The 11,716-nt window shown below is 48.3% G+C and overlaps 1 protein-coding gene across 6 annotated transcripts in view; it reads right to left on the minus strand.

The window, feature by feature from the left end:
* Positions 1-11,716, minus strand: part of SCN5A (sodium voltage-gated channel alpha subunit 5) — an 89,788-nt gene that overhangs the window by 50,570 nt on the left and 27,502 nt on the right. For all 6 annotated transcript variants that reach the window (XM_007468134.1, XM_007468130.1, XM_007468133.1 and 3 more), the window contains exons 11-14: positions 10,842-11,021; positions 9,840-10,211; positions 4,684-4,816; positions 3,507-3,742 (exon numbers count right to left, since the gene is read on the minus strand). In XM_007468134.1, coding sequence (XP_007468196.1) covers positions 3,507-3,742; positions 4,684-4,816; positions 9,840-10,211; positions 10,842-11,021 — 921 coding nt within the window. The remainder of the gene's footprint in view (positions 1-3,506; positions 3,743-4,683; positions 4,817-9,839; positions 10,212-10,841; positions 11,022-11,716) is intronic.

Consider the following 11,716-nt stretch of genomic DNA (forward strand, 5'->3'; position numbering starts at 1 on the left):
TTCCCTACAACTAATTAATGAATATGGTATGGGGTAGGGATCTAATTTATTTTCTTCCAAGGAGATAACCATTCTGGGGACTTCCCTGATAGTCCAGTGGTTAAGACTCCATGCTTCCAGTGCTTCCACTGCAGGGGGTGCGGGTTCGACTTCTGGCCCAGGAACTAGGATTCCGCATGCCATGCAGTGCAGCCAAAGGAAAAAAAAAAAAAAGGAGATAACTATTCTTCCCAATCTTATTTATTGAATAGTCTCTCATTTTCCTATTGATTTATAATGCCATCTCTGTTATTTATCAAGTCTCCAAATATGTATTTCTTATTTCTGAGTTCTTGATTCTGTAGTACTGGTCCATTTTTCTATATTGCACCAATACTCTAATGTTTCAATTACTATAGCTTTATAATATATTTTATACATGGTAGGGTAAGCTCCCCAGTTGATTCATTAATTTGTTTCATAGACATTATTTTTCCATATTAATTTTAGGATTGCCTTTTCAAATCCCATGGGTAAAAATGTGTTGGGATTTTGATCAGAATTACATTAAACATCCAGGTTAATTTGATAAGAACTGATATCTCTACAGTATTCAGAATTTTATCCATGAAAATGGCATCTCTCTTCACTAATTTATTCTTTTATATTTTTCAATGGTTTTGTAATTTTTTTCATATAAAATTTACAATCTTCTGCTAAATTTATTCCTAGATTCCTCACAGTTTTTATTGCTATTGTAAGTGTTAACTTTTAGAAATTACTCTCCAAATGATCATTGATGGTGGCCAGGAGCAGAATTAATTTTAGTATGTAGAGTCTGTACCTACCAACATTGCTGAACTCTCTTACTGGTTCTAATTGTCTTTCTGTAGATTTTCCTGGATTATTTCTATAGATAATTCTTCTTTTTCTTCTCTTACCACACTGACAAGGACTCCAGTATAATTTGGACTCGAAGCAGGGAGACGGGAACAAAGCTAGAGCTGCAGCACAGCAGTGTAAGGCACTAGGTAAGAGGATGAACTCTAGATACAAATGGCTTGGATTTGAATCTTGGGTCTTTCACTTCCTGGCTGTGTGACCTTGGTTAAATTATTTCACCACTCTGTGCCTCTGTTACCTTATTAGTAAAATAGGGGTAATAATAATACCACCCCCCTTACCAGTTGTTATAAAAATTAGGTGTTCAACAAGTATTTGCTATGATTGCCAGGATCACTTTGTGTGTTAATTTTTCAGACATAGGTTCCAGGAACACCCAGGTATAAATTTGAACTCCAAATCTGTATAAGGTCAAATTCATAGTCACAAGCTTCTGGAGGTTACTTTCCCCACCCCCTCACCCCGCTCCAGCCCTGGCTGAGACTGACAACCTTCCTTCCTTATTGTTTCCCAGGGTCAGTGTGTGGATTTATTTTAGTTTACCATTTTACTGAACATAGGGTCATATTCTTATGGGGCTACTCAGTTCCAAACCCTACCTGCACTGTCCCAAATATAAGTCCTGTCCCTGTGTGTTCACAGAAATCCAAGCCCCCAAGATTACTCAAATCAGCACCCCTCCCACCCCCCAGGGCAACTACAGAACACGTTTACTGCTATGGTTTTTAAGTCCCTCTTTGTTTTTGGCACTTGGGGGTTTTTGTTACTTTCTCATGAACTTTACTATGCATGTCAAAGAACGTTTGCTGTATTTTTAATTGTTTCATAGTTGGAAACATCTCAGGTTTCCTTGTCCACAGTATTGCTAGGAACAGAGACGTTTCATTTGCCTTTTACCTTCGTTTATACGACGGGCTAAACATTAGTGAAATCTATCAATCTTCTCCTTTATGGAATTTGTCTTTAGTGACATGCTTAGAAAGGATTTTTTTCACACCAAGATTATTTACCCGTGCTTATTTTTGTGATTTTGTTTCTTTACATTTAATATTTAAACCATCTAGAATATATTAACTGCAAGACAATCAAAACCTTACATACTAGCAATAAAGCTATCCAAACAGAAGAAAATAGAGCTGTAATCCAATGACATGACCTATTACTAATAACTGAACCACAAATTTAACACAACTGCAATTCCATCACAACTTAATGCTCCAGGGAAGCCACCAGTGCTCTTCATCACCTTGACTGCTGCTCAGTCCAACCCAATGGTCACATTCCATTAAAACTGCATTCAACTGAAATCCTACGTAACCACCCTCTGAAGACCACCCAACACAAGGCAGGCACAAATGTGCCACAAGACTCTTACAGACTGATACCTAGCGTTTCCTTCTGTTTGTATACAGAAGAAGAAAAGCAAAGCAGAATCACAGCAAAACGGACTCACATTTGTGAAAAAATTTGAATAGACCCTGTAGAGAACTATCTAGAGTTCTGGATATGGGAAGTAATAAGGGAAGAAAATCCTCACACTCCACAGTGCAGAAGACACGCCTACGTGTGGGGGCCACCTGTGCAGCTGGGACCAAGACAGGGCTGGGTCTGCAAGAGGAGAGAGCTTGTAATGAATGACCCCCTCCCCCCAACTCAACCTCAGTGATGATCCCAGGAGCTCCTTTCAGAGGCCAGTGGGCTCTCTGCAGCTTTGCTCTAGGATCTTCTGCAGAAGGGTCGACCCTTTGTTAACCTGGACAGAGCCAGTAGGACCCTGTCCCCCAGAGTCAGGAGACAACAGCTACATGCCCAGCTATGCCATCACTATGTCACCTCTCTGGCCTCAGTTTTCCATCTTCAGAGTGAAGAGCTAGGACTTGATTTGGTGTCAAGAAGAAAAAAATCAGAATTAGAACCCAGACATTCTGACTTCCAGGGACAGTCTCCTTAATAACAACAACAAAGATAATAACCACAGTTATCATTTATTTTGAGTGCTTATTGTTTATCAAACTCTGAGCCAAGCACATTATAGACATTACCTTATTCAATCCTCATTAGCTTCCTATGAAGTTGATATTGCCATACTAATTTTACATTTATTAAATTCAACAAATACTGTACCAATTACTGAAACTAAGTAATTTGCTTGAGGTCACATAGTAAGAGCTGAGTCAGAATTCAAATCTGGCTCTGCCTGATTTACTCACTCCATCCATCCATCCATCCATCTACCTCTCCATCCTTCCCTTCCTCCTTCTCCCATCCACCCACCCACCCACCCACCCTTTCCCTAAGAGAACTGCCTCTTTTTGCATACACTCTCTTCCTCCATTACTAACTGCCACACCTCATGTCCCCACACATTTCAGGCTCACACTCAACTCACTTTTGTTTTCTAGCTTTTGGGCATCTTTATCCCTAACCTCTCACTCCCAATTACATCTCTCACAAAAGCTGATCCTGAGGCTCCTTCCGCAAGGTCTTCCACAATGACTCCTATCTTCAGAAGACCCTTTTGTGTTCTGAGTCACTCCTCCCTTACCCACGAAGGCCGTGCCAGCTGGCCAAGAGCCCTTCACAACACGACGCCCATTTGAGAGTCGGCTGCCAGCAGCCCTTACCAGGTTTCCGACCTGCAGCATCTCCTCAAATTCAGTTGTCATGTTGTAATGCTCCAGTGCCATGAAGAGTGTGTTAATCACGATGCACATGGTGATGGTGAGGTCGGCGAATGGGTCCATGACCATGAACTTCACTCTCTGCTTGATGGACATCCACAGTGGACAACACTCCCAGATCAGGTAGTGCTGGGCGAAGCGATTCCAGCATGGCGGATACTTGCGGTGAGGCTCCAACTCTGGGTGGGAGGGGGCGGGGCAGAGAGCCAGTGAGCTGGTTTGTTTTTGTTGACCAACTCTTATATAACTCGTGGTATTCCAGAAAAGATGTATGACCTACCCAGGAGATGGCAGGGCTGCTACATGACAGGGGGACAGAAAGAGGGGCAGGGAAGACTAAGGGGAAGAGTGGCCTATGTCCTGGGTCCTTACTCTGGGAATACGGGAGAAGAGGGCCACAGGGACAGGAAACCAGGATGGATGTGGGGAAAACTGGGACAAGATAGATTAGGACAGATGTGGGCTCTCTTGAGACAACACTCCCAAATAGATCTGGGGACACTCAGGGGAGGTATAGGCTGAGACAACATCTGAGACAGGCAAGTTCAGCTATAAGGACACCCAGGACCCAACAGGTAGGAACAGATGTGGATATCTGGGACATGTCAGGACAGATGCGGGGGGCGATGCCTGGGACAGGAGTCATGTTGGACAGGAGAGGACAAATCAGGGGTGTACCAAGTTCAGGATGGATTGGATGTGAGGTTGCCTAAAGTGGGACAGGCTTGGACAGATGTGGGAGGCTTGGAATAACCTGGGGTAGATATGGGGATGGCTGGGATAAACTAGAACAGGCATGCTTGGGATGGGATGGTCCCAGCAGACATGGGGATGCTTGGGAGAGGACAGGATGAGACCAATGAGCACCTAGGACAGGCCAGGACAGCTGTGGGGATGCTTGGAAGAAATACAGACATGGCTCCTGAGGATGCCCAGGACAAAACAAGCTAGAACAGATGAAACGACACCCAGGACAGGCCACAGAGACTGAAAAGTCTGGGACAGCTGTGCGGATGTCCAAGGCAGGCAAAGCAGCTGGGGTGAACTTGGCTCAGGCCTGGCTAACTGTGAGGGTGCTCAGACTAGAAGTGGGGAGTGTTTGGATGACACCAGGGCTGACCTTCCAGTACGCTGGTGAGGACGCTGACTGCACTGAGGGCTCGCCGCCGCTCTCCTGGCTCCTCGAAGCCATCCACACACGGAGCCTTGGGGGTCAGCATCTGAGGCCTGCCTGGCTCCTCCGACGGTGTGGTCTGGGTGTAACCGGGAGATATGCGTCAGCCTGGGGACGGGGGTCTGCCTGGATCTGGGGCAGCTGGCCCAGACTCAGGTTGGAGAGGTCACAGGGGGCCAGCGTGGGGGTCTTGATGGGACACTGAGCGCTGGGCTTCGTTGCTCCCAACTCCCTCCCAGCTAACAACTCCCCTCTCGCCAATCATTATCTCCTTCATTCTCTTTTGTTCTTCACCATCTCTCATTAGTGGTGATTCCTGAGTGTGGACAGGAAATGACATGTACCAGGTTCTTTTAACCAGATGCTGACATATACATTAGTACACGCAAAAACAATCTGGGAGTCTTAATTGACCCCAAGCTCCCCAGAGTCAAAAAAAAGATGAAAATAAAATCCACCATGCTCTAAGGTGACATTAATGGAGGCATAAAGCACAATGCTCAGACATAGCTGGTGGGAGCTTTTGTGGAGGCAGTTTGGCTATATCTACCAAGAAAATTTTAAATTGGCTCTGCATTTCCTTGTCTAGTAATCAAACTTCATAAATAATTACACACGTGCACCCAAAATATGTAGGCAACAATGTTCACTGCAGCGTTGTTTCAAATACCATAAAAACAAAACAACTGATCAAAAGGAAGAATATTAAAATCAATTACGGATACAGTCCAACTCTGGACTCTGACGCAGACAATAAGGAGAACGAGGCTGTTACACATATGTTCCCAGGGGAGCACTTCCAAGACAAACAGTTTGATGAGAAAACAAGAAAAAGATCTGGAAGAAAACACACTAAATTGTTAAAGTGGCTATATCCGGGGAGTGGGATTGTGTGGGAAGGGCAAGGACTTTTACTTCTGCACTGTTGGATTTGTTTTCAGCGTGCTTGTGTCATTTCCGTAAGTAAAATAACCAAGCCTACAAATGGGGATGGGGTGTGTCCTAATGAAGGGGGTGGCAGCAGACATTCCCTAGGCTTACTTCAGAGCCCCCCACAGAACCAAGAGGGGCCCGCAAAGACTTCATGTCAGCATGGCAGTGCATGACCACAGTCCGTGAGCCCAAGCTGGGGCTGCTAAAGGCACTGCGCTGTTCAGCGTGCAAGAGCGAGGCTCCATAATCTGTCAGAGGGAAGATGGGCCTAGACAACACAGGGTGGCAGAGCCAGGGCCCGGGGTGGGTACCAAAATGATCTGGGCTCAAGTTCAGGTCAGCTTTTGCGACTGGTAGGACTGCCCTGAAGTGTTGCCTAGGGAGGGAGGGAGCTCCCAGTCACTGAAGTATTCAAGCAGAGGCACCTGAGAAAGCTGAGACTGCTGGTGGAACAGTAGTACCCTAGGTCCAATGCAACTACAAATCTGGCCAGCTTAACTCACAAGCATGTCTTAAATTCTCCCAACTTCTCTCCTTTACCATCTGTGATAGTTTGGGTTATCATTCAGCAAATATTTACCTTTTCCTCTCCCACTGTGACTGAAGCAAAATTCCCTGTCTTATTGGCGACACACCTGCTTTGGCCAAGGGAATGTTAGTGGACATGATGTGAACAGAAGCTTTGAATGTGCTTGTGCCATTTGCCTTGCTCTTGTGCTCCAGTAATCCTCCAGGAAAAGAGCTTCCCCAAGTAGCTGCCACACTTTCGGCCCGGGACAAAGACAAGGGGAGCAGCCCTGAGCCTAACCTATAGTATGGAGCCAGGCCATGTGCAGTCTGAGGCAGAGCTGCCCAGCCAAGGTCAACCTAGACCAGCCAAACCATGGTCAACTTGCAGAGAAGTGAGTGTGAGAATAAAGGCTTGTTGTTAACCATTGACTTTGGGGGTAGTTTGGTACACAGCAGTATTGTGGAAATAGCTGACTGATACACTGTCCTAGTGCAAGCTGTCATCATCTCTTTCCCAAAACTACTACAACAGCCTCCTAACTGGCCTCTTCTCGCCCCTCTATTCTCTACACAGCTGAAAGGGATTCCCTTAAAAAGTAAATCAGATCATGATAATCCTCTGATCAACAACTCCCCCCCATCTTACTCAGAGTAAATCCAAACTTTTCTAGAGCTTACAAGGCCCTGCATAGCCTAAATCCTAATTCCTCAAACTCATTTTATATCCCCTTCTGTTTCCACCACACCCGGCCCTGCCTGGCCCTCTCATCCCTTAAACATGTTGAGCTTATTTCTCTTCAGTGCCTTTACACTTTCTGTCCCTTCTGCCTAAAACACTATTTTTCCACATCTTCGTGGCTGGCTCCCTAAAATCACCTGTTGGTCAATTTTACCGTCACCTCCACATAAAGGACTTCCCTGCATATTCTAACTAATAGCCCCCATTCCCAGCCCTCCCCCTAGCAACTTTCTATCACATGACCCTTACTGGTCCCTAGAAATATTGATCAGTTTACTCTCTGTCTTCCTGCCTACGATGCCAACTCCATGAGGTCAGAGCTCTTGTCTGTTCCGTTCACTGTTATATCCTTGGAGCCTTAAACACTGACACTCTACGCAGAGGGCTGGCACTGGATAGATATGGGTTAAATGGATAAATACTTGGCACTCAGGGGCTTGGGTTAAGTTCTAGCTCTGCTCCTAAGATGATGGGGGTGGGGAGGGGGGTGGGGAGGAGGGAGAAGAATCTGTTCAAGGTGCCTCCCCGACTCCCTCTGCCTTTGGGGCCAGGCACGCATACAGACAGCAGGTAAAGTAAACTTCACCCTCTGCCCCAAATTAAAGCGAGCTGTCTGTTGGGCCTGCCGCCTCCTGTGTTGATGAAGAAACCACTATGCGCGCGACACTGTGCTTTGCTTTACAGACTAGAACTGGGCAGAGGTGTCACCAGGGACCCAGTTGAAGCAGGGAAGGCATCCCCAGGGGCCTACAGCCTGCTAATCTCTTTAACTTTTCAACATCCCCATCTTGGTCCACTAATTCCTTTAACTTTGCAGATAACGCCCTTGGCCTGCTAATCCCTTTAAGGTTATAAATGGGCCCCACAGAAGTGAGAATGGGTGAAGTCAGAGGTCCCGGTAATGAAGTGTTTGAACTTGCATTCCTCCGGACGTGTGCAGTACAATGAGATGATTTTCTCCCTAATGAGATTAGGGAATTCTATTAGCACTCCAGCTGTTGACCTGATTCCACAAGGCTGAGGCTCCAGGGCTGGACCTGCAGCAACTGGGAATCTGTGTTCTTGGGAAGCCAGACCCCCACCCTCCAGGTAATGGCCGGGTGGGTCCCCAGACCCACCCAGAAGCTATGGTCTGCCCCCAGTGCGTTCCCAGGACCCTCTCCTTGACTCCCTGCTCCAGAGGAGCATGAGGGCCCCAAGTCTTCACTCCTTCCGTCCTGCTCAATAATAACAATCAAAGATAATAATAATTATTATTGAACATGAGGCAAGTACTGGTCTAAGCACCAGACAGGTATTAACACTTTTAGTCCTCACCACCACCTTCTGATGTGGCTATTATTTTTATTTCCACTTAACAGATGACGAAATTGAGGCAGAGAGAGATTAATTGCCTGTGCAAAGTCCCACAGCTAGAGCAAGTGTCTGAGCTGGAGCAAAACAGGCCATCTGGCTGTGAGCACGCTCTTCAGCCTGCCTCTACCTTCCTGATCAGGTTTCCCTGTCTTGTCCTGCTTCCTCAGAAGGTCTGCCCTCCTCCACCTCCTGCAGGCCTCAGGGTCTGAGACCCACATATGCCCTTTTCCTGGGTGGGCTGCTCTGAGCCCTGTGCTGGAGGCAGGGCTCAGCAAGAGCACTCGGTGACTGGTTGGGCAGACATCAGCCTGTCATGGGATAGGCTGACTGAGTGATCAAAGCTCTGACTGGCCTCTCATGATCTGGCCCTCCCTTCCCGTCACCTTTCTGACAATTGCTCCAACTCCCCTCCCGTTTACTCCCTGGTTTCCAGCCACACTGCCCTCGTGGCATTTCCTCCAATACACTAGGCATGCTTCTGTCTCAGGGCCTTTGCACTTGCTGTTCCTTAGGCCTGGAACGTGTTTCCCACAGATGATGCAATGACAGTATGTTACTACAACATTATCACCACATCAACGTACTCGTGCGTGTCCTGATTGCTTTACGCGTTCATCCTGGCTTCGATCCTGAGGTGGGTATTTTATTTTATTTTACTATTTTATTTTATTTTTTGGCTGCACCGCGTGGCATGCGGGATCTTAGTTCCCTTAGCAGGGGTCAAACCTGCGCCCCCTGCAGTGGCAGTGTGGAGTCTTAACCACAGGACCACCAGGGAAGTCCCTGAGGTGGGTATTTTAGATCCATTTTACAGACAAGAGACCTGAGGCACAGAGAAATAAAATAACTTGCTCCCAGCCATCCAGCTGGTAAGCAAACCCCATCTGTCTCCAGGATCTGGGTGCTAACCCCTCTGCTACACCACCCCTCACCTGGTTCCCCGCTCCTTGTCTCCTTCAGGTCATTGTTTAAATGCCTTGTAATAAGGGGGTTTCCCTTTCCCTCTTCCCCACTTTCGTCCTCCCACAGTACTTAAAGCTTGGGCTAATACTACTTGACATTTATTAGTTTGTAAAGTGCCAAAATATTTTGAATTTGATGAATAACTGTTGCCCAGAAGCTCAGAAGTGTTCCCTTGCCCCTCTGGCCCTTCTCCAGATTGTCCATGATCCGCAACTCTCCAGGGCTCACACCTGGCACACACAAGACCTCTAGGGCACTGGTCCTGTGTCACCACAGTGTCTCAGTGCCCATGCCTTACTAGCTGCTAAATATTTAACTGTCATCCCTGTTTATCATCATTACATACCATATATGCATACATACACATTTTTCTTCTTTCTTTAACTTTTGTCTGTCTGGAAGCTCTAGGAAGCAGAGATTTTTTGGTAGGCTTATTCACCCCCAGAGCTCAGTACACAATAGGCACTCAGTAAATACTTGGTAAATACTTTACTTTACTCTAAAAGTACTTTACTCTAAAAGTAAATACTTTTAGACCTGGCTCTGGTGACCAGTCTGGGAGATGGGACCCGCCTGGCGCTGCATGGCAGGGCGGACTCACCGTGTCCAGGGGGCGCTCCAGCATCATAGCGTGGAGGAGGCGGCTCCCTGGGGAAGTGGCCTCAGGGTCGCCTGCCCCCAGCAAGGACACCACCCCGTTGCAGTCCACAGCGCTGTTCCTTTTGCCATTGAGGACGTGGCTTGGAGTTGAGGTTCCGGGACTGGGTTGTCCCTGGGCACTAGGCCGGCGCAGGGGCCAAGGCACCAGCAGTGATGTGCGGTGGCTCTCACTGTCCCCAGCTGTGCTGTTTTCATCATCTGCAAAATCTGTCTCAGAACCCATGTCTCGTCGGCGGAAGGTCAAAATGCTTCCATGGCTGGAGCGTGGCTTCAAGAAGGTCCTGCTGAGGCCGTGGGTGATGCTGAGATGATTCTGAGGGCACACAGAGAGGGGACATGATGAAGATGGCTCTTCCCGTGCTCCCAGCTTATCACTTGTGGCTTTGGCCCCAGCTCAACTTGGAGCATTGAGGGCTTTTGTCGGCCACATAGGAACTGGATGGGCTGAGCCGGGGGTGCTCAGAGGAGGGGTGCAGCGTTAGAGGCAATCCTGCATCTTCTGGGATCTCTGCTCACCTGAAGCCTGTGCCTCTGGGGCTTTGAGATTGAAGCTTATCTGGGGAAGAAGCGGGCAGGAAGGCCCCTGCAAACAGGCCCGGCCCGAGCAGGGCCTGGGGCAATCAGTCACGTCCCTCACTCATTTGGGCACGTCCTTGAGCTCCTACCAATCCACACCACGGGGAGACCCTCAGTCCCAGCCCCAATGCTGGGGACTTAGCTGAGGTTGGGGATATCCTAACACCCAAACCATACCCTATCCCTCTGCCCAGGGCTCCTCCACTCTAAGAGTGGCCATGGGAAACAGGAGGGGCTGGGAGGGGGCTCAAGGAATACTCTCCTTGGGGAGCAACCGTGGGGGCTGTGACAGCACCAGGGGACCAGCACGATGGCCTTTTGATGCCAGATCCACCCTGAAAGGGCCAGAGCCATGGCCGGAGATTACCACTGCTCGGGGACCATCCTCCGAGTCGGACTTGGGGAACCTGTCATCCCCACACTCCTCCGACCCTGAAGACATTTGTTTTCTCTGCTTGCTCCTTCTCTCGTGGGAGATTACTGCGGCCAAAGGGGACATCTCCAAGGAGCTGCGGGACACGGTGTCCACACCCCTGATGGTGAGGGCCTGAAAAACGGTGGAAGAAGGGGTGTCTTGGTCATTGAGACATGATGCAACCTCAGGCCGAGGTAGGCCAGGCAACTCTCAGCACCTCTGTTTTCCCCAACAGTTACGTGGACCTGCCCACACACCCCCAAACGAGTATATCATGGAGAGGTGAGCTCAGACAGACCCAGGATGTTTTGAGAAAGATCCAGACCCAGGGATGAAGAGAGGGCTTAAGTGGGCAGTTCTTGGAAGAGTGGAGTGTTGGGGCAGGTGGGAGAGGGGGTGTTGATGAGCCGAGGTAGTGACAGAACTAGAAGGCAGGGGATCTTCGAGAAGGTTCGGCTGGTCAAAATGGGTGCCGCAGGGTGCGGCATGGAGCAGTGAGAAGGAAGTGGATGTCCTTGGCCTAGCTTCTAAAAAGTTTGCTCTGCAATTAGCCTCCGGCACCCACCATGTGTGGAACTGTGGGGACAGCCATGGCAGCATCGCCAGTGCTCATTTGTTGAGCCTGTTCAGGCCTCCGACCTTGGATCTTCCTCACTACCCCATCAGAAGGTATCCCTTGACTAGGATAAACTATGTCTATGGACACATGATTCTCTTCTACCCAGCATGCACTAGGCTCACGGCGACCACCTTTAGCCAGGAGCTACCACCTTTACCCACCTGGCACCACCATCACCCAGAAGACACCACAGTCATAGGGAAGAGCG

The sequence above is a fragment of the Lipotes vexillifer genome, unplaced genomic scaffold (assembly GCF_000442215.2).
Source record: "Lipotes vexillifer unplaced genomic scaffold, Lipotes_vexillifer_v1.1 scaffold1770, whole genome shotgun sequence".
NCBI classification, from domain to species: Eukaryota; Metazoa; Chordata; class Mammalia; order Artiodactyla; family Lipotidae; genus Lipotes; species Lipotes vexillifer.